The sequence below is a fragment of the Anoplophora glabripennis genome, unplaced genomic scaffold (genome assembly GCF_000390285.2).
Source record: "Anoplophora glabripennis isolate ALB-LARVAE unplaced genomic scaffold, Agla_2.0 scaffold29, whole genome shotgun sequence".
Lineage (NCBI taxonomy): Eukaryota > Metazoa > Arthropoda > Insecta > Coleoptera > Cerambycidae > Anoplophora > Anoplophora glabripennis.
The window spans coordinates 2,020,063-2,042,382 of record NW_019416257.1 but is presented as its reverse complement, the minus strand read 5'-3'; the positions used below and the strand labels follow the sequence as shown (position 1 = coordinate 2,042,382).

The 22,320-nt window shown below is 32.0% G+C and overlaps 1 protein-coding gene across 2 annotated transcripts in view; it reads right to left on the bottom strand.

Annotated features, from left to right (window-relative positions):
* Nucleotides 1–10,794: 10,794 nt before the first annotated feature.
* The window catches only part of LOC108908463 (probable RNA methyltransferase bin3), a 107,824-nt gene continuing 96,298 nt past the window's right edge, over nucleotides 10,795–22,320 (bottom strand). The window contains exons 4-7 of one of the 2 annotated variants that reach the window (XM_018712514.2): nucleotides 17,794–18,080; nucleotides 17,684–17,739; nucleotides 11,757–11,975; nucleotides 10,795–11,438 (exon numbers count right to left, since the gene is read on the bottom strand). In XM_018712514.2, the coding sequence (XP_018568030.1) occupies nucleotides 10,884–11,438; nucleotides 11,757–11,975; nucleotides 17,684–17,739; nucleotides 17,794–18,080 (1,117 nt within the window). In that variant the 3' untranslated portion in view covers nucleotides 10,795–10,883. Of the gene's footprint in view, nucleotides 11,439–11,756; nucleotides 11,976–17,683; nucleotides 18,081–22,320 lie in introns of both variants that reach the window. The other variant, XM_018712504.2, reaches the window with a different exon arrangement.

Sequence of the window (22,320 nt, the reverse complement as noted above, 5' to 3'; positions counted from 1 at the left end):
ATGTATTACAAACTGACTTTCGAATACAATCCGGCTTCATAAGACCCACAAACTCGTAAAAAATGTAACAGAAGTATTCGTCGCGATAAAATACATGTATTTCAGGAGTTCCAAAACAGTTTTAATCTTATTTTTAATTAGCATTTTTCTCTATGACCTTAAATAGATAGTATCAAATGATATGAGAGTATCGTGTTTAATCGTGCTAATACACAGTAACACTTGTCACTTGTTCAAAAGAAGGTTAAGTCGAAAACCTCACATACACCAAACTCAAAATACAAACTAAAGCGTTTCGTAGTGTATCCCGCGGTCAAACAATCTCGTCATTAGAAAAGCGGTTAACATGAAGACGGAGACCTCCGATCATCCCAGTAACCCCTTCCCAGGAACCGTCGCTCAACTCGCTTGAAGTGCAGCGGTGCACGATCACGTTTATAAGTCAAGGGATAATCTAACCAATCAAAATCCACGAATACTTTAAGACTCTGTTACCAGTTTGATATTGTTTGGTCAGTTTCTCTCTTTTAAAAATGATATTTGACTATGTTTTTCCATTTCTATTGTAAAAGTCAACCACTCATCAGTTCTTTGAAATGAATGAAGTGTTATTTATATTTGTGACAGTTATTAAAAAAATTATGTTTGCAAAAAATATTCAAGTTGGTGAACATGTAGATATAATTCAATATAAGAACAATGTAAAATATAATAACACAGCAATAAATCGCACCCACAATATTCAAAATCGACTTGTTTTCCATATGAATCGATCAGGATGTTAACAACAACAGCGCCATCTCGTGGTCGTTTATTTTCTCGAATGCACGCAGCGAAAACACATTGAAAAAGTTTGAGGACCGCTGAATCGTACACAAAAGAACCTTCATTCCTCGGGAGCGTTCATTTAATCGCGCTGGCTGCCGGAGCAGATGGGTGGAAAGTTATTAACGTTAAAGCGCGCGTTGAAAACTGAACCGCGAAATAATATGGCGGAATTTATCCGCGTCCCCTTGGGGGCTATTCCTGCCGCGGGATCGTAATGCGTTTTCCTTATACACCTTTTTTATTATGTCTATGCGAAAATGGCGACAATCTGGGATATTGCTGACGGGGGACCGCCCCCGTAGATATATTGCGCGGGTAAACTGCCTCTTGCGCGTACGTAGCCGTAAAAATAAATAGGCTTTTGCTCTGCGCGGCAATTTTTCAGATCGCTACAACCCTGCGTTGGTATTTCATGTTTTTGTGGGTGTTTTTAAACAAACCGAGGTTAAGTACCAGAGCTGGGTCGAGTACAATGCATGTATTCATGAGTACCAAGTATTCAGTTCGATGTAATATGTAAGCAATATTCAAGTAATGAATACCTTTATTTGACAGTACTTACGTATTCAGTCGTATTTGTATTCATCACTTCATTTATTTATTATTTATTTATTTATTTAGAAATTACAATATACAGGGTGTTTCAGGACATATACATACTTCAGTATGTTATTCTACGTTCAATTTTAAGTAAAAAATTTCCTATGAACTTAGGTCTGAAAACGCTTAGGATATACGGGATGTCAAATTTAAAAAAAAATGTATTACATTTTCTTTAATAACTCTCGACTACTTTGAGTTAAATTCATGAAATTTTGTATGCGGTGGTTTCTTGGGACGGGAAATTCAAATTTTATGGACGATTGGCTGTATCTCCCAGAGGGCGCCACAAGCGACCATTAGGATCCTTTTAAATCGCTTCAACTTTTTTGTGCCACAGTGTATGTCATTTCGGAATAGAAAAACGTTTTCCCCTGTCTTTTCTGCTTAAGAAAGGTACACCTTATTGAAGTCTCTAGGAGCAGCCGTTTCCGTTAAAAACTCATCTAAAGATGATGATGCACGCATATTATGTATTAGCGTGAATCGAAAGTTATTGTTGTCAGGTTTTGTACATTTTTTTTAGAGATTTTATTTTTGCAATTCTCACAAAAATTTAGTGAATAGATCAACGCTAATCGTCAACTAGTTCCAGTGATGCTTTCTACTGACGAAGTGATACATAATTAGCACTCTACTCGTAATACATAAGTTGCTTCTAAGTTTATAGGAATTTTTTACTTAAAATTGAACGTAGAATAACATATTGAAGTATGTACATCTCCTGAAATACCCTGTATAACGAGATAAAGTCTCAATTACAGGATAAGGTAAAACAGAAAACCTTAACTAAATTAAAAAGAAAAAAGACAAACTAACATAAACATATAAGTACTACACAAAATAGAGCAATCAAAATATAAAATCCAGACCAAAGAACTTAAGTGTAAACAATAACAGACAAATAAAACAAATAAGCTAACTAACATATACAAGATAAGGATTACATTTGCTAGATAAACATTTTTTTTATGTTATTCATGGAATGAATATCAAGACGATCTTCATACTTTTAATAATTGGAAATCATTTGATATAGGTGAGATGCTTTAGTAAATTGGTACGAGGTGGGGGTAATTGTAAAGCAGAGTGAAATCTAGAATTAAGTCTAGGAACATGATATAAAATCCTTGAGACTAACGAGTCTGCATTTAAAGTTAAAATTTATAATTTTAAAAAGGAATATAATTGAAAACATAATTCGCCTACGACAGAGACTATTAAAATTAAAACAAGAAAACAATAATTCTTGAGGTGTACCAGGATAAAAATCCATAACTAATAAAATAAATAGTCTTAAAAAAATCTCCGTTGTACTATCTCCAATTTAATATTATAAATGAGACTCCAAACAACTGATACATATTCAAGTTTGTAGCGCAAAAATGATGCATACAATATATTTAGAACCTTTACGTTCTGAAGGTCCTTAGAATTATGCAAAATAAAGCCTAAATTCTTATAAGCAGATTTGATTACTAAACTAATGTGTTCGTCAAACAATAATCTAGTATCAAACGTAACACCAAGGTCAGTAAATTGCTTAATTCTATTTAGAAAAGATTCACCAATTAATCAAAATCTAGATTAGTTGTGCGTCGACTGTAAGGAATAATTTTACATTTGCTTACATTGAGAGGTAGATTATTATTACATGAACACCAACTGTGTAATCTGTCAAGATTATCATGTACCCAATCTAGTACAATCAGTAGAAGATTTAACTTCCAAGAACAACTTCAGGTCGTCCGCATAGAAAACAGTTGACATCGAGGCATTCAGTTATGTCATTAATAAAAATAACAAACAACAGTGGCCCCAGGATTGATCCTTGCGGAACTCCTGAAGATTGATGGAATTTACATGATCGAAAGTCATAATACTGCACAAAGAGATAACAGAGCAGGGGAGATACCATATGACTCTAATTTCAATGTTAATAAATTATTAACAAATCAATCGAAAGCTTTGGCAAAATTGGTATTCACAGCAGCAACTTGATTTCTTGCATTGAAAGCTTCAGCAATAGACATTAGACATTACACCAAGTCTTTAGAGTCACACACTCGTTTCTAATATTTTATGAAAAAGAATACATAAGTACATACCATACAGGGTGGGTCATTAGTGTGAGAAAATAAAATAACTCCCTAGTTATTCATAATACAGAAAAAATGTTTATATAAAAGTTGTAGAGAATCAAAAAACCTAAAGGACAAAATTAATTTGAAACATACAGGGCGATTAGTAAAAACGGGACACGACAAATATTACATTTTTTAAATGGAACACCCTGTATATTTTTAAACATATAGATTTCTGAGAAAACTCGATATATGGCAATATAAACAGTTCAACATTTTAGTTCGGGGTTGCAAAGTTATACAGAAAATTCTTCGAATTTTAGAAAAAGCATAGCATCGAAAAAGTTGTATTAACTTTCAACTACTATAACACTTGGAGCAAAAATATTTGTTATTATTATAAATGTTAGGCAGACTCCTATATTAGATAATGTCGATATTTTATACAGGGCATTTTTTATAATTCGATCTCGATAATTTTTAGAAAGTTCAAACATAAGTTTCTAAAATTTTTCAAATGGAACACCCTGTATTTTATTGTTCTATTTTATTCACATATCAGTCCACTTCAACTTTTATTAAGTATGTTCTACACCTAAAGTTGCTAGTTTTTAAGATATAGCAACATTTCTGGAAAAACCTAATTTTTATTATTTTCGGTTGCTCGAAATGGCTTTGGAAAAAACCATCACATTGTGTCAACTTGTCAGTTCATAATTTATCATTCCATTTTGAATTCATTTTATTATTTAATATTTATTTGTGGTATTCTATAAAATAATAAAAATTAAGTTTTTTCAGAAATGTTGCTATATCTTAAAAACAAACAATTTTAGATATAGAACATGCTTCATAAAAGTTNAATGTTAGAAAATCAAGTTTAGACTTTCTAAAAATGATCGTATTATAAAAAATGCCCTGTATAAAATATCGGTATTAGCTAATATAGGAGCCTTTGCCTAACATTTGCCTATAACTCTGTCTAATTATTTTGTTCCATTAGTAGCTGAAAGATAGTACAACTTCTTTGAGGTTTTTTCCAAAATTCGAAGAATTTTCTACATAACCTGGCAACCCCGCATTAAAATGATAAACTGTTTATATTGCCATAATTAGAATTTTCTCGGAAATCCATATGTTTAAAAATATACAGGGTGTTCCATTTAAAAAATGTAATCTTTGGCGTATCCCGTTTTTACTCACGGCCCTGTATCTTTCAAATTAATTTTGTAGTTTAGGTTTCTTGATTCTGCACAACTTTTATATAAACTTTTTCTGCATTATGATTAACAAAGGAGTTATTTTACTTTCTCACACAATGGCCCACCCTGTATAATCGCCAGTTTTGAAAAAGATCCTTAAGAGACTTATGGAATATTCCATCCTCCCCTAGTGATCTGTATTACAGCGAACGGAATCTAACTCTACAGCTGTTAAAAAATGATATTTCCCCCTTATTCCTTTTTCCTATAAAAAATGTTATTATCAGTTGATAATGTAGGATAAATACTCTCCTAAAATCGTTGACAAATCTAAACAGGGAGTCCATGAACACTTTTATTAGCACGAAATTGTTGTAAAATAAGTTTATTATATTATTTTTTCACAGTTAAATAAGAATCTTTGAGTGTAGTTAAGTACCGAAATACCACAAACCTGTCCTTAGTGTATCCTCAGGATATCTGACGTCTGAAGGAATATAGGATTCCGGCTATGTCCAACCGTAGGACATCTGAGGGATATCTTATGTTACAAATCAGTATATCACAGAAATTCAAATTTATATAATTTATATTTCCCATGAGCATTGATGTTTATTTATTTATAAAGACATTGGTTTACTTTAACTAATCACAGCATCAAAATGTGAGCCAATCATAAATTTATAAACATTTGGTAAGTACCTACTTGATTTTTTTGCAAATAATCAAAAATTATTAATTTAAAATTAAATGATTGGTGGTTGTGACTTCTATACTATTAATTTCATATCTAATTAATTCAAATTTATTTTAAAAACATTTCGCATGAGTCTAGAGACTTGGCAACCAACATTACAGATTTTCATGTAAAGCTAACTTTTTTTGTTGGATTACCCCAACCTAATTCAATAAAAAATAAATTAAAAAGCCCTAATGAATAAACAGTCACATCACGTTAAATATCAGTTATGTCATAGGTCATTTCTACTTTTGTTTATAATGCCATTATATCTTGGCAGTGGATAAGTATAAATTTGTTTGTACAGAAGGGTGTTATCCCTATTATCCAAGATAGTAAGATGAACGAAAACATGGAATGATATATAGATTGGGACAAAGAAAGTCAAAAATATTCTTCGTCTAATGTGATATGAACAAGCTACAATTTTAAAACTACAACAGAGTTCTGGAAATAACTCCCGAAATCAGTCCTCTTTGATGACTATTTGATTTTAGTTTATATCTAATAATAAAAAATTGTAAAGATGTGTCTTGTTAGATTTGTCTCCAATCTGATCAAATGAAAGCCCTGCAATACAGACTTTCTGAGATATTTAGGTCAATTTTAGGAGAGTGACTCTAAATACAATTGAATACGAACTGAATTTTGTAGTTCCTCTAAATCTAAATGGGCATCCTTTTTGAAACAATTTGATAATTTGAAGAACTACACTGACCTGTAAAGAATTTAAAGTTACAGTTTTGATGTTTATAGTGGCGTAGTTTGACATCTGCTTGTTTAATAATCTCTTACAGGTTTACGAAATGAACTTGCCGCAAATTACCAATTAAAGTCCATACGATATTTGTTGAGATAGAATTCCAAAAAAAGAATAAGCCACTAAAGTTCTGTTATCGGAACTATGTCATGGTAGCAAAGAGAAATCTTTGGGTAAAATTTTTGGACTCTCGCAAGGGTCATCGGTAGTCACTCTGCCAAAAACGTTGGGCTCTTTAGATGTCATCTACTCTCTACTGCAGCTTGGGGTGTTTGGAGCATTTTACAACTCTGAGAACAGTTTCGGCAATTGCATTTGAAACTTAGGTAAAAATTTTGATTTCCACTCAGCATGTTCTGCGGCCAAGTCCTCGAACAGAAGCAACTACCTTTCCTCATGCGGAGCTCTGCAAATGGCATTGTAGGTCAACTTTGGACGTCGAGTGAAATTCAAAATGCAGGACTTGTAATATGACAATATCTTCCAAAAAAAAAACAATTTTTTATTGTTTACTTTAAAGTGAGATTCTTAATAAGTTTTTTAATTTCAAATCTATTGATGTCCACTTTCATTTGTGTGTCACTTAATTGCAGAAAGACTGTTTTTAGGTACTTGAACCCACCACTTTCTTTGTCTGAAGCTTTACGCCTTTGGGGTAGACAACCAACATTACATAAAGATAAACTTGTTACTTGTATTTCTTTGACACCACTTTTTCAGGCTAGCGCTTTTTGTACTTTCAGGATGCTTGTCCACTTGTTAGTGTCGAAAACAGTTGAGTAAACCCATGGTCCGAGGAAACTGCTTTTTAAATAAATATGTGCTGCTTTTTTATTTTTTTTATATTCAAAACTATTCTGAAGATATTTTTAACAAAAAAAATAAATGGGGTATTTTAGAGCGTCACCACACATCACCGGGGAGAGGGAGGGTGCAAAAAAGTGGCCTAAAAACCTCACGTGAATAATGGACGAGCCCTAACTTGCTTAAAAAAAACTGCTATAAATTCACTGAAAATTATGCATAAAAACGTCTTGCTTAAAAAATTTAAATATTTAATTGTACATTTCCGTAAAGAAACAATTCTAAATTTCAAAAGCCAACCTCACAAAACACAACTTATACAATTATCACGTTGGTGCTGATTAAAACACCTTAAAACTCGAAGCTGCTGTAGCATACAGATGAAAATTAATAAGTTTAAAACCAGTATATGTCTGGTGGTTCTGCTGACGAAAGATCGGCGACAGTGCAAAAGTACTAAAATCAACAGTTTTTAATAGTCTCACTATACAAGTGATAATTTTTCATTTATTACCAATAACCCTTGTCATATATTATTTTTTCTGTAAATGCTAAATTTTGAGTGCCACATTGATGTTTGCACTGATTTGGGTACAGAATTTCTAGTTGCGGTACCATTTACGTTTTGTAAACAAAAATCAGCAAATTTGTGGCGAATTCCTCTATCTTTCAATTATGGTTGGTTTTTCCCATTTCATATAGTCACCTACAGTTATGCCATTGCCATCAATTTCTCTAGCCATTTAGTGGTTTATCCTAATTTTCCGCTTGGTGATGTCACACAATTAAACTTTCAGATAAAGAGGGCTTTATAGCAAATAGGCAACCAGCAATACATTTTTATAGATTTTATTACACAGTTTGTGTAAATATGAATTAATAACAGACTCCTCCATTCTAACACAGATTTTCTATAAAATGGACTTGTTGTTAGTTTGAAACTCAAGTTACTTTTTGTTGTAAAGAAATTTGTAATTTACCGCTTTTGAACAAGCGGCATTGTAAATTACAAATTTCATTACAACAAATAGTTAGTTGAGCCTCAAACTAACTCCATTTTATACAGGGTGTTACAAGTTTGACTGCCTTAATTTTAACAGACGATAGAATACATTAAAATAAACAAAAAAAAACCTTATATGATATGGGGTCCTAAACTCAACTATTTCCGAGAAAAAAATGATCAAAATCTCCAAATTGATGTACAACAGTTCGATTAATTAAGAAATATGAATAACTGCGTGCATAGAATACCACAAAATACAAAGTTTATCATTTTTTTAAATTTCTTTATGCTCTAAAAAATAATTATTGTTGTCATAAATTTAAAATTCGATAAAATTCATATCGAGCAATGTGACAAGGGCGCACAGTGGGAAATATTGGAAAAAATTCGAACCACGCGTTAAAACTAATCAAATAGTACTGATTTTTTGTTTTATTTCCGAAATTACCTGTACTATAAAGTTCCGGTGAGGTAATCGAAATATATGCCTAGAGTTTTTTCAAAATGGCCGAGTAATCTCTAGCCTCAAACTCGATCATACGAAGTTTGACATATTCGGTATCTAAAAATGAAAAAAAAAAAAGGAACATTATGTACTAAAGGCTGCCAAACAAAAAAAAAATCATAAACATTAAACACTTTCGTAAATCATGAATCTAGACCAGCGTTGCCAGATGTCCTAATTTTTAATCCAAAATTAATGTCTCGCGCAGGACAGGCTGTCTCGTTTTTCCTGCTCTTGTTTTGTTTTTTTAGGCATCAATTATTTTCTCCAGGTCGGTTATTAAGCATATATTTCCTGATTACGTTTTTTTTTAGACATCAATTTCTTTGAAAACAATTTCAGATATTCTGAATTTTTTTTTTACAAATGCTTCATGACTCTGCGTCTGTCATGAAATAGATAAATAGATCTGGTAACCCTTAGTATGTCCCATTTCTGGACGAAAAAATCCCGCTTTGCGCAAAAAAAATCTGGCAACGTTGATCTAGACTCAAAACATAACCTCAAATTTATAAATCTTAACCTAAAACGAACATACTCAATTTTTTCTAAACCTGTGAGTATAAATCCATAAAACTGGTACTTTTGAGTGTGCAACCAATATTTTTGCATAACTTTAACTGAAATTTATATGAAGCTGACCAGGAAACCTGAAAACCTAACCTCAAATCCAAAATAATTAAGTTAAAAATCCACAGAAACAATACATTTTCTTCAACAAAGGAAATTGAGTATGTTCGTTTTAGGTTAAGATTTATAAATTTGAGGTTATGTTTTGGGTCTAGATTCATGATTTAGGAATATGTTTAATGTTTATGATTTTTTTTCTGTTTGGTAGCCTATAGTACATAATTTCTTTTTTTTACCGAATTAGTCGAACTTCGTATCATCGAGTTTGAGGCTAGAGATTACACGGTCGTTTTGTAAAAATTCTAGGCCTATATTCCAATTACCTCAGCGGAACTTTATAGTACAGGTAGTTTCGGAAAGAATAAAAAAAAATCAGTACTATTAGTTTTGACACGTGGTTCGAATTGTTTCCAATATTTCCCACTGTGCGGCAGTGATTAACACGAGGCACTAAGCTGTCCACCAATACACAATTCAGTTGGTATCTGGATTCGACCGTGTTAGAGTGTTTTTTGCGTACCACTATTTCCTTTTCTCCTTTCTCCTTTCTTTGGTGGTGGACGTTTTGAGCATATGTTGTAGTTTGTTTTGTAGTTGTGCCTTTAAAAATTACTGAATTTTGCTTTTTGGTTAAGTCCCTAAATTATTTTTAATACGTATGATTATTTGGACGACGTGAATCTGTGGGTATTTTAATTACATATTTTTCAAATTCATAATTTGATTAAAATTTAAGTTCCTGTTTTAAGAGATTCATAATTACTAAAATTCGAGCTAAAATTTAAGCACAACACTATCTTCGTACTGCAAAATCGATACATTCTATTTTATTTATTTAAAAACTGGAAAACAATTGTCTTGAAATTTACTAAATGTTTCACAATAATAGCTTACATTTTTTCCGTAGGACAAGTCTGCTGCATTCACATGGTGTGCATCAGCTGTGTAGCGTTAGGTTAAACGCTGTTGTCACGTTGTGATGAAATTCCCCAATATTAAAACTCAACATATTTTGAAAACTTTTAACCTTACCCCCCAGTAATATACAACTTTTTTTGTTCATTTATGATTGCTCTATATCATGCTGAAGTAATGGCAGTCAAACTTCTTACATCCTGTAGAAAATCTGCGTTAAAATGAGGGGAAGTCTATTATTTGTGAATTAATTCATATTTAGACAAACTATGTACTATACAAATCGATAAAAATGTATTGCTGGTTGCCTATTTGCTATAGAGCCCCCTTAAAGTAAAAAAAAACTTCAAGATTTACAATAATGAATTCTTTCACCAAAAACATAAATAAAATGTATATTTCTGAGAAATTAATATTTCCATTTTCTTAATGGTTGAAACTACCCTATTCAACGCTGGTCAGGAGATTAGTCCACAGAGTAGTTGTTGCCCATAGTATTATTAGTTGAAAATTGTTTCGCTTAGTAGCAACATAAGCATTGCTTTCATAGAACCTGTGAAATAGCAGGTCGCTCTCTGTCAGCTTGGCCATATTAAAAATCTAGGCGTTGAGTAACAGTGAAGATTTTAAAACGAAAACAATCACTCGTTAGAACCTTCCCGAAATAAAAATCGCACTTTTTAAAGAAAATGTAATACTTTCGGCATATACATATTTACAAAAGCAATTCGTTAACAGTTAATTGAAATAAAAAATATTTAAACAATATTTACAAAAAAAAAAATTACCGAGTCCATTTTACACCTAAACCTAAGTATTTTCACCGGAAACGTCACCTTTATCGTCCGGCTCTAGCCCGTTTACTTCGCCCGCCTTCCCGCTCTTCTCCAGCCCCTTCACTTTGTCCTCCTCCCCGTTCACCCGTCCCGCCCCCGCCTGACTAGTATTGCTGCACTCCATCTCCTCCGTATTCCTCAAATCCTCCTCGATGCACTCATTGACTTCCGTAATGTCCTCCTCGCGCCCGCAATACCTATTCTCAATGATGTCGGTGTAGACGTGCTCGACGCAGATCTCTGGCTGTGTTCGAGATTCATACTTCTCAGTCTTGCAAATTTTCTGGTAGAGGGAGTCGTTGTAGACCCCAACGTTCGGCGTGATGCTGTTCGGGGTGGCCTCTATCCGCTCGCTGGGGAACATGGTGCTCTTCGTGAACACCTGGATGGGCCTCCTGAAGCCCCTGGACAGGTGCGGGGGATAGCCGAGGATCTCGCTCTTGGCAAAGCCCACCGCCGCCGAGAGCAGGTACTCCCGGAACTTCTCCGGGAAGAATTCTATGGCGTTGTAGTTCTTGTAGATGGTTTCCTGAAATTTTAACATAAAAATTATTATTAATTATTTTTAAACCTGTATTCTACTGTTGGTTTTCCTATTTTTTTTTATTCCGTTTTAAAAGTATTAAGTTAATTCAAACAATGTTCTTTGATACCAGAAATCTAGTTATACGAGAACTAATAATAGAACACGTTTTTAAAAAGAAATTTAGTAAAATGAGAAGATATTTAGTTGTTCGTTCGCCCCACGTTGGGCGCCATGTTCTCGTACAGACGTTTTTTTTTTTGTTTTTGAGTTTGCTGTAATTTGGATATGGTTCTGTTGCGAAGTTCGATTCCTTGTTCTTACCGTTAACTTCCGTTTGCTTTTGTAACTGGCCCAGTTCTGAGGTTCGACGACCAGCTTGCCCCCGGGACGTAACTGGGCGTACATCCGCCTGAAAGCCTGCTTGATGCCGTTGTCGCCCCAATTCAAATGGATCCACTTCGTGATGCTCAGACACAGTATAATGTCGTACTGAGGCTGTTCGAGCGCAATTAGATTGTCGTCTTCTAATATGTAGTTGCACTAAAAAAAAAATCAACGTAAGGCTTAGTCGAGAACGATTAAACAATTTACGATGTGACACAGTTAAAATTATGTTGTGGAAATAACATTGAATAAAGAATGCACAAAAAAATAACGAGAATTTGATCATTACATATTGGTACTTTATAGAAAAATTAAAATTACAAAATTTATAATGTGTAGAAGTGACGGATGAGATTTAATAAAATGGATTTGATGAAATTATACAAATGTAGTCGATCGCACAGTAGACCAAGAAATAAAGGTGAAAAATCATCGAGAAATCGTGAAAATTGCTGGTCGTGATTTTATTGTTGGAAAGTCTTGGGAATGATAATACATGAAAAAAATATAGCGTCATTGTTTTTTATCAACAAATAGGCCAAAAACTCATTTTTCGTTCTACGCGTTATTGTAAATAAACTATTAATCTTGGCAAAAAAGTTCAACAGACGGTTTGATCTAGAGAAACTCATCTTTAAAATGAGACTTTATGAGTTAAAATTGCTTTATAAACAAAAAATTTATTGCAAAATTAAACGGAAAAAGTACCTTTTCTTTAATTGTGAATAACTTTTTAAATAATTAATAAAATCTTACCAAACTTTCCCAAAATGTAAGTTTTTATATCTTTAAGAGATGTGCAAAAGTTGGGCTCGATCGGCCAAATAGTTTTTGCAAAATTCCATTATCCCATTTTTGCAAAAAGAAGGCCCATTTTCAAATTACTATTCCGGGAGCAGGGTTATGACGAAAATATTCTTTTTGGGCTCATTTTCTTCAAAGGGACACCAAGTATCCTCTAGTTAAAAAAAAATATATATTTTTTTCAAATCTAGTTGTATGTATTCAATTGTTAACAAATAAGAGGCACTTTTTTCCCTAATAAAAAAATTAAATAATTCCGCGGTTTTTAACTTTTGAAAGAAGTTATATTTACACCATTCGAAAGCTCGTAAAAAACCTAGATTGAAAATAAAAAGTTTCTACGACTAATAGGTCCGGAGTTAGCAATTTTTTTACAACTAAATTTGAAAAAAAATAAATTTTTTTTACTAGAGGATACTTGGTGTCCCTTCGAAGAAAATGAGCCCAAAAAGAATGTTTTAGTAATAACCCTGCCCCCGGAATAGTCATTTGAAAATGGGCCTTTTTTGCAAAAATGGGATAATGGAATTTTGCAAAAATTATATGACCGATCGAGCCCATCTTTTGCACATGTCTTAAGGATATAAAAGCTCACATTTTGGGAAAGTTTGGTAAGATTTTATTAATTATTACAAAGTTATTAACAATTAAAGAAAAAGCACTTTTTTCATTTAATTTTGCAATAAATTTGTATTCAGAGGAACACGTACTATCACCCCCTTTTAAAGTTACACTCTGTATAAGATTAACAGAGTGGCAGAGAGCAAAACTGCAATGGAAAATAATTTTGTATAAACAGAATGCTTTTGTATGACTGCAACTTTTCATTTAAAGTCACCATACTTTTTTGATGTCAATGATGAGCAAACACCGTACATTAACAAATTATTTGAATTTATATTATTGGTTTATGGGTTTACGGGTTTAAGGTGTGTTTATGTCTTCGTTGTTTAATTTCTGTAAAATATGAAAAAATATGTAAATGAAACGAATCAAGAAAAGATTATTCATTTACAAATTTATTATGATTTTTAAAGGTCAAAGGTAGCCTCCTTATAAATACGAGTCTCATTGAAAGTTACACACTTTATACAGGGTGTCTTTATAAGGTGTACAAGTCTTTAATATGGAGTAAAAAAAAAATTGAAATTTTTTGAAAAATTGTATTACTAATTATTTTAGACAATTGTTTTAGTAACAAAACATATTTCTACTTTCCTCAGAATATCCCTGTACCCATTTTTAACGAGCGTTCAAATAAAAACGTGGTCGAAGTTGGCTCTGACACATTGGACGTAGGGAGTAGCTTATAGCGACCAACTTAACCTCTTTTCTCAACGAGCTGTATAGCAGCTGTCAGTTTCAATAACGTTAATGACTATATAACTTTATTTTAAAGAATAATCGTGATAACAATAACAAACAATTAAAGGAGCTGCGGAAAGTGTCCCCCTCCTTGTTATAACAATAAATTAAAGCAGCTGCTGAAAGTGTCCCCCTCCTTGTTCCAAGCACTTTTCACACCTGTTCCTCAAAGAATTAAAGACATTTTCTAAGATGCTCGGGGTATTGTTAATTTCACGAATCTTGTCTATAAGTCGAGCCTGCAGATGGTTTAAATCAGGAATAGGCAGTTCAAAAATAGTGTTTTTAAGGTAAGGCCACAAAAAGAAATCACACGGCGTAATATCACATGACCTCGGTGGAAATTCATGTTCAGCATTGAGACTTATTAGTCGATTTTGGAAAACTTCCCTCAACATATTCATCGTCTCGCCTGCCGTATGTGCCCTTGCGCCATCTTGTTGAAAGTAAAAGTTTGTAATTTCGTTTTCTTCCAGCTGGTTAACAAAAGGAGCGATAATTTCTTCTCTATACCTTTGCGCAGTAAGAGTACCATTAAAAAAAATAGGTCCATAAATCCTCCTTCGATTGAGAGCACACCAAACTCCAATTTTTTGAGCGTGTAGAGGGCCCTCGACAAAAAAGTTATCTGGTTTTTCAGAAGACCACATTCTCATATTCTGTGAGTTTACGTAACCACTTAAATGAAACCAGGCTTCATCAGAAAAAAAGGTGATATTATGAAGTTCACCGTAGTTGTTTAAAAACCATTCACAAAATACAGCCCGTCGCGGAAAATCAACTTCATGAAGTTCTTGCTGACAAGTTAAACGATAGGAGAACAAACGCAAATCTTTTTTTAACACTGTGTGGCAGGTACCGACTGATACTCCCACCATTTGTGATAAAACACGTACAGAAGTTCTTGGCGCATTTTCCATTATTTGTTGGACATTTTCTTTTAATTCTTCAGTCCGCTTTTTAGGTCGGCCGCTTCCTTCTTTTCTTGTTACACTGCCCGTTTCACGAAAAACATTAACACAACGCTGAACTGCACTTTGAAAAATTTTGTACTCAACAACGCCGGGAAATTGATTTTGAAATTCTATGAAACATTCCTCAATAGAATACTTCCATATTCCATCAATCTTGCGTCCATTTCTAAAGTAGGACTCTATGATAAACACTTTTTGTTCTTGAGAAAACACCATTTTAAACGCTTTTTAAAACGAAAATATTCAAATTGATAGCGGCGATATAGCGCTTTGACAGATGACGTTTAAGTTCATTTGCTATACGCTACGCCCTACGTCCAAATTTTCAGAACCAACTTGACCATGTTTTTATTTGAACGCTCGTTATAAAGATTTATTAATGTTTAAATTTTTAAAATTTATAGTTCCTGTATATTTAGGATGGCCCAATGAAAACGAAATATTTTTTTTTCGTGTCTCTTGTGAAAATATGTTAGTTTATCATGTTTTAAAAGCCCCCTCAAAAATCAGCTCAAAAAAAAAATTTTTAGAGATCACTCCAGATTTTTAAAAGTTTCAAAAATTGATTTTTTTTTTAATTTTTCTTCTCGTTATTTTATCATTTTCTAGGTTGAAAAAAATCTCTATTCTGAAAATTATTTTAAATTTCAAAGTAGTGTACCTTAAATGTTTTTGAGCGACTTAAAAATAAATATCAACAAACTAATTTTTTTTTATTGAATTTGATGAACAAAAGAATAGAAATAAATCACGATACTTAAATTTAAAAAAATTAAAAAATTATAAATATTTGATACTCACAGTGTGGTAGTAAATTTTGCCTCGAGAAAATTTTTAAGTGGCTCGTGACATTTCTATTATTTTGTTCATCAAATTCAATAAAAAAAATTATTAGTTCGTTGATATTTATTTTTAGAGGTCGATCGAAAACATTTTAGGTACACTATTTTAAAAGTTAAAATAATAATTATGAGTGACCTTTAGAAATTAAAATATCGATTTAAAATTTTCAGAATCGAGATTTTTTTCAACCTAGAAAATGATAAAATAACGTGAAAAAAAATTTGAAACTAACAAAAAAATTCAATTTTTAACGATTTTGAAAATTTTTTAAAATCTTGAGCGCTCAAAAAAAATTTTTTTTGAGCTGATTTTTTGAGGGGCTTTTAAAACATGATAACTAACATATTTTCACAAGAGACACGAAAAAAAATCGTTTTTTTTTTGGGTCATCCTACTTGTATATGTATTCATTTCATTAATTAATTTACTGTTTTTCGATTTTTTATGAGTTTACATGAAAAAAAAGACAACTTGGCGTTATATGCACAAAAATTTAATAGCTTAATCTTCAAAAACTGAAAAAAAAAACTGTTGAAGCCAAGTAAAGAGAGCAAAATAATGTGTTATATTTCAAATAAAAATTCTGAGGAATACACATCCTTAGGGTCTATTTATTATTTGTTTTGTTCTTATTGTGTGCATGTACATACACCTAGAAATATTGACACCCTGTACTCTAATTGTTACTTAACTCAGGAAAACGTAAATTAAAATATTTGAAACAAAACGTTTAACACTTATTGTTCCGATCACGATTTATCATTTCTGCCTCATTTGAAATCATTTTTAGTCACTTTATGGTAACGAAAAAACTATCAGGCAGATAAATTACAAATAGTATGTACTTAATAGACAACTGATCTTACTTGTATCCGAGTATCGTTAGTGGTTGCAACATTATAGCTACTCAAGTAGTAGAAAATTCTTGAACAGTTGCCAGCTAGTAAACCTAAAATGTTTTATGTGTACACACATAAATTTCTCCGGCAAGTTGGGACATGAAAATGCACCAGATTACTCACTCCTGATTATAACAATAAATACTCTCGTTTCCAAAAAGATTTTTTTTCGGTTTTTCTCATAACGTAAATATTTATAATCAATAAAATTTAAGACCTATTGAAATTATCAACACAAAATTAAAAACAACGTAAAGCGTGTTTGTCGAACGTATTTTCTAAATTGTCTCGCAACATTTTCAGCGCAAGTTTTATAAAAACTTTTTTTTGGGAAAGTTAAAAGCAAGCGGAAGATATCATGTTTTCGCATTATCTTAAAAGCCTTTCAAGATATTTCATTCATATTTAAAAATTAAGCTTAGGACATCTGGACACTAATTTACACAGTTATTATTAAAATTCTACACCTTACATAAAGTGTAGTTTTAGAGGGTAACTTTAACTGTTTCATTTTATTATACTGCATACAAAGTGTCTCATTTAAGAGAGGCTCTTACAAAACTCTGATAATGTCAATACAACAAAAAATTTTTTAATAAAAGTTGCACCGAATCAATTTCTTCATGTTTTAAAATTATTTTCTATTATACAGGGTGCTCGTTTTTTCTGGAGGTTACCTAGCTTCGTTTTTTTTATGAAACAACTAATTTGTATCAATTTTAAATCTCACATAAACACTTTCATTGATAATAGTTGTGTTTTTGCACCCTTTTTGTGTTAATTGGGACATATTTAATTATACTTCAAGTATCTAGATAAGATCTAGAGATTAAATATTATGATTTTTTGCAACGGATATCGACTTCCCTATAAATGGGCATTTAATATCAAGATCCCTTCTAGACACTTAAGTGTCAACGCCCAAGGCTTACACGGAACGTCTGTTCCTATAAAAAACAGTCGGCAAAGAAATACCTACTTGTTTAAACGTGACGTTATTAGGGAATCCTCTTCCTTTCGGTTTGTCATGGAAGCCTGGAATGTCAATGGCTCCGTATAATATAGGCATACTAATAGGAAAAAACTCACTACTTTTTGCCTCGCTTAATCTAGCGACCTGTGCCTCGTCTGGCCTGGGAGATTCTACCGTTTTAACGTAATGTTTGATATTCTTTCTAGCTATCGAGATCAATTTTTGGTCAATGTCTATGCCTGTGATGCTACGGGCGCGAAAGTCTCTCGCCACCGACAGCGTTATGTGCCCGATGTTACAGCCGATGTCCAAGATGTCCTTGTTTTCGAACAGGTAGGGGTGGTGGGAGAACACTCTCAGTCTATGGTCTATCTCATTGTTCGGGTTCCTGTACCCGTAATACCTGCAACAGAAAGAAATATCATGTAATACAAGCTGTTAAAGAAAATAGCTTAGTTGTCATTAATTATAAGTATCAGTGAGATATAACCTACAATATGTGTTACATCTTAAATGCCACTGCTATTCAATGCCTCCAGGTAGAAAGTATTACTTTCTACGTGTTGGCAGAGAGCGACCTACTAATCTGTAAATACAATGAAATCAAGCCGAAATAAAGTTTTTAACTAATTATATTGTATAGTCTTTCCGAAGTCAGTCAACTGGACAGGGGTCACTTTTTTCTACAAAAAACCTACGCCACTGCATTTTTTACAAGTCATTGTAACTGATTTATATTCTAATGCACAAAATATGTCAAAAGGTTACTTTATTTTTTTCCCTAAGATTCGCCGTTCTCAAATTATTCATACCAATACAATCCCCTTGTGGCAGACACTTGTAACCATAATATTACAAGAATATTTATGTTTATGCTTAAAAATAAGTGCAATTTGTAAGCATACCAACAAAATTATTTACACTCCTTTCTACATCACCTGTGAGGTAGTGTTCCTGGCGTGTTTTAGTTTTCCCTGTAGACCTAATACTCTTTACAAATAAGAACAATTTAAATGAAAATAATAATAAAAATATGTTTACCAAGCAACAGCAACTAAAGAAGAAACAAAATTAACGTTATAATACCTAATATAATTCATTATACCTGTTTTCTATTCATTACAGTAGTTGTGGTCTTGTATCTGTTGGAATAAACTTTACTTTTCAGATAACCCCAAACATAGAAGTCCAGGGGGTTTAGATATGGCAATCTGGCTGGCCAAGACACTGGACTCTCTGCACCATTATGGTTGACATTGGCATTTGGTGTTCTACCAAAATCCACGACAATTAGATATGAACTTTTGAGAATTTACAGCACCTTTTCTAAGTGTATGTCATAACTTCAAATGATTACTTATTTCATTTCATTTTAGACCAGTCTTAATAAATCAATAGTCAAAAGCCACTAGTTAAAAAAAAAACACTTTCCTATATCTTCGAAGATGTTTGACCCAAATTGGTCAAACTTTTTATAATGATTTGTTTAATAAAATACAAAAATTCACTGATGTGTACAAATCTGTCAATCAGTGGCGGAGACCCTAGAATATTTATTCCGAGTATTTTGAAAATTAAAGGTATTTAATTTCTATTGCTTTCTGTTTCTACGAGAAAAAGTATCCCCCATTTTATTAAAAAAAAAAAAAAAACGTTTTTGTGTTATTTTTGAAATAAACTTATCAGTGTTAAATAAATGTAAAATGCTATTCATTCCATAACAAAAAAAAGCACATTCGTCAAAAGTCTAAAAATATCAGTCGCATACATTTTTACTTGCTGAGGGATATCTAGAAGACAGTTAAAAAAAATGAATGATAAATAAAATTTGTACCCCAATGAATTTTTATTACTTTTGACGGTATGTATTTAAAAAAAATACCATACTTTTTTTGTGTAACTAAGTAAATTTTACCACAAGCTCAAATTTCATTAATCAACGACAAGCATCTTCAGAGATAGGTATTTGAATAAATGTGGCATTGTTTTCAAATTTCTAAACCCTGTATCTCAAGCAACCAGTATCTCTAAGTTTTAGTTTACTAAGACTTTTTTATCTAAAACGATGCAAAAAAAACACGGTACCTACTTTCTGACATAGACTTAAAGAATACCCTGTATCTTTCTCATTTAAGTTTCTTCGAAGCAAAAATTATATTGTGGATTAACCTCTGACTGACATTTCGTTTTAGGTAATTTTTCAAAACTGTGGGAAAGAAGCCAATTAAACAAAAGTACATAAAACGCTTAACTTTCAACATAACTCATCGAGGGATCATAAAATATAATTACATAAGACAAGGTTAATAGTAAAACCGTTAAATCATTTATGTAGTCATAACATTGCAATAGGTATTCAATACTACACCTTAATACCTAATTAATAAAATTATTAACTTTTTCTTGCGCCCCCGGTTACGGCTGCCTTTAATTTCTCACGTGTGTAATCAGGAATAATAAAAAGAAAGAAATATTTTATAACAATGTCTGCGTTTTCTAAACAACAATTTTATAAATCGTACATAAATTAATATTTAATATTTTCTTTCATAACTTTCATCCAAACGTTTGTTAATTATTACTTTACTTTAAAAGGTATTATATTAATTCACACTGGGTCAAAAATTTTCCTAAAATCTCATATGATAAAGCCATATCACATCTTTGAACCAACATATAGGTATCCTAAAAAGCAACTTCGAAGATTTTTTTCTCTTAAAGAACTATTAATTAATATGGGTGAAATATGTTTACTAGATATTGTGGGTGTAACCCAATCCTGGACGGAGCTTTAGTACGCAGAGTAGTTTGTTTCTTACAATATCCTTAATTATTAACTACCTTCGCAGTTGTTTTTAATATAGTTGGTTTCAAAGAGATGAAATTTTTATTTCAATTTTCACTTTTTTAAACAATGCATCCAATTATTATTATTCCATTTTAAAGATATTATTAAGGTACTTTTGAAGGTGTGATTTGAATTAGCTTAATACACGTTGAAGCAAAATAAAAATAAAAGAGCCGATATTAAAAATATCGAACGAAAAAGACTGGCGTTCTAGAACATAATAGTTATTTATGTATCAAGGGAGATACAGGGATGATTATAATAATCCCTAATAATATAGCTCCCGTGGTGCATACAATGTTTTATTTTTTACTTGACATCCGATTTTATATTTGTTTTAAATTTAATAATTTAATGTAAATGAGAATGAAAACAGTTTTTCAATATATAAATGATGTATCCAAGATGTATCGAAACACCCGAAAATTTGTTACGTTTGATAGTTTGATGTTTGATTTTGAGGAGACATATTGAAAAGGCAGAATGGATAATATTCCAGCAATAGTTGCTGCTACAGCCAATAAAGCCAATGAAGAATTACTGCCTAAGAAATCTAAATTACTAGAAGATAAAGAATATAAACGTTTTGAGACTTGGACAAGCAGAAATTCAGTTACAGCTGTTTAGTGGAGCTATATTAATGGGATATTTCCAAGAACTGGTGTGTATTACCTTTTATCACTTTAAAGAAATATTTATTATTTTTGATAATTTATATTTTTTTATATATCTTTTAGTCAGAATCATTCTGCCCACATTGTGGATAAAGTATTCAATGTTGAAGACATTATTAGTGCGCAGAAAAATAAATATAGGAGACTATCATCGATTAGAGGCTTATTTGAAGCAAATATCGACAGGACGTATTCCAAAAAAATCTAAGATATTAGCAAGAGAATATTTTGAAATTTATTAGAGAAGCATCAAGTCATACATATCTTTTAGATAAGGTAATATAGGAAATAATTGGGTATATTATTGCACGTGCTTAAAAGGTTTTTGTTATTGTAGGTTGTTCTAGTGATGGGTGTTTTTGGAGGATTAAGAGATAAGTTGGTAAAGCTCTCGATAGATGATATAGATGACAAAGGAATCGTTGTTGTAGTAAAAATTAACGATACAAAAACTGGAGTACCAAAATCTTTTACTACTGTGGAAGAAAATGAAATGCACGCTCTCCAATTGTATCGACAGTGTATATCTTTGCGACCAAAAGAAATTAAAAATCGGCGTTTTTTTTCTGACATATCGGAATGATCGATGAACCAGTAGGCAAAAGTACCTACGATAGCATACCGTCCAGGATTACAAAATATTTCGGCTACGCAGATACTACAATGTACATAGGTCATTGTTCTTCTCGTAGAGCTGGTGCAGATATGATCACATTGCAAAGACTTAGAAAATGGAAGAGTGATACTGTAGCATCAGGATATGTAGAAGTTGCCATAACGTCCAAGAACAAAATATCTCGTTTAATAGCAGGAGTCGATAGAACTAGTGATGATAATTTTTCTGAATTAACTTTTAGGGAAAATTAACAACATTTATTTGATGGCAAAGAAAATTTAGGTAGTTTTTCTGGTGTTACTGTTAAAGGTCCCCAAATTGTACTTAAGATGGTTGTAAATGATTTTTTGTTATTAATTTAAAATAAATTATTGTTATATATAAAATAATATTAATGTTATAGTCTGTTTAGAAATGAAAGAGAGTAATAAAAGCTTATTATGTATGCAAATCGTAAATAAATGTAGTACTGGTGCTTATATTCAATATTTTTATATTATGTATT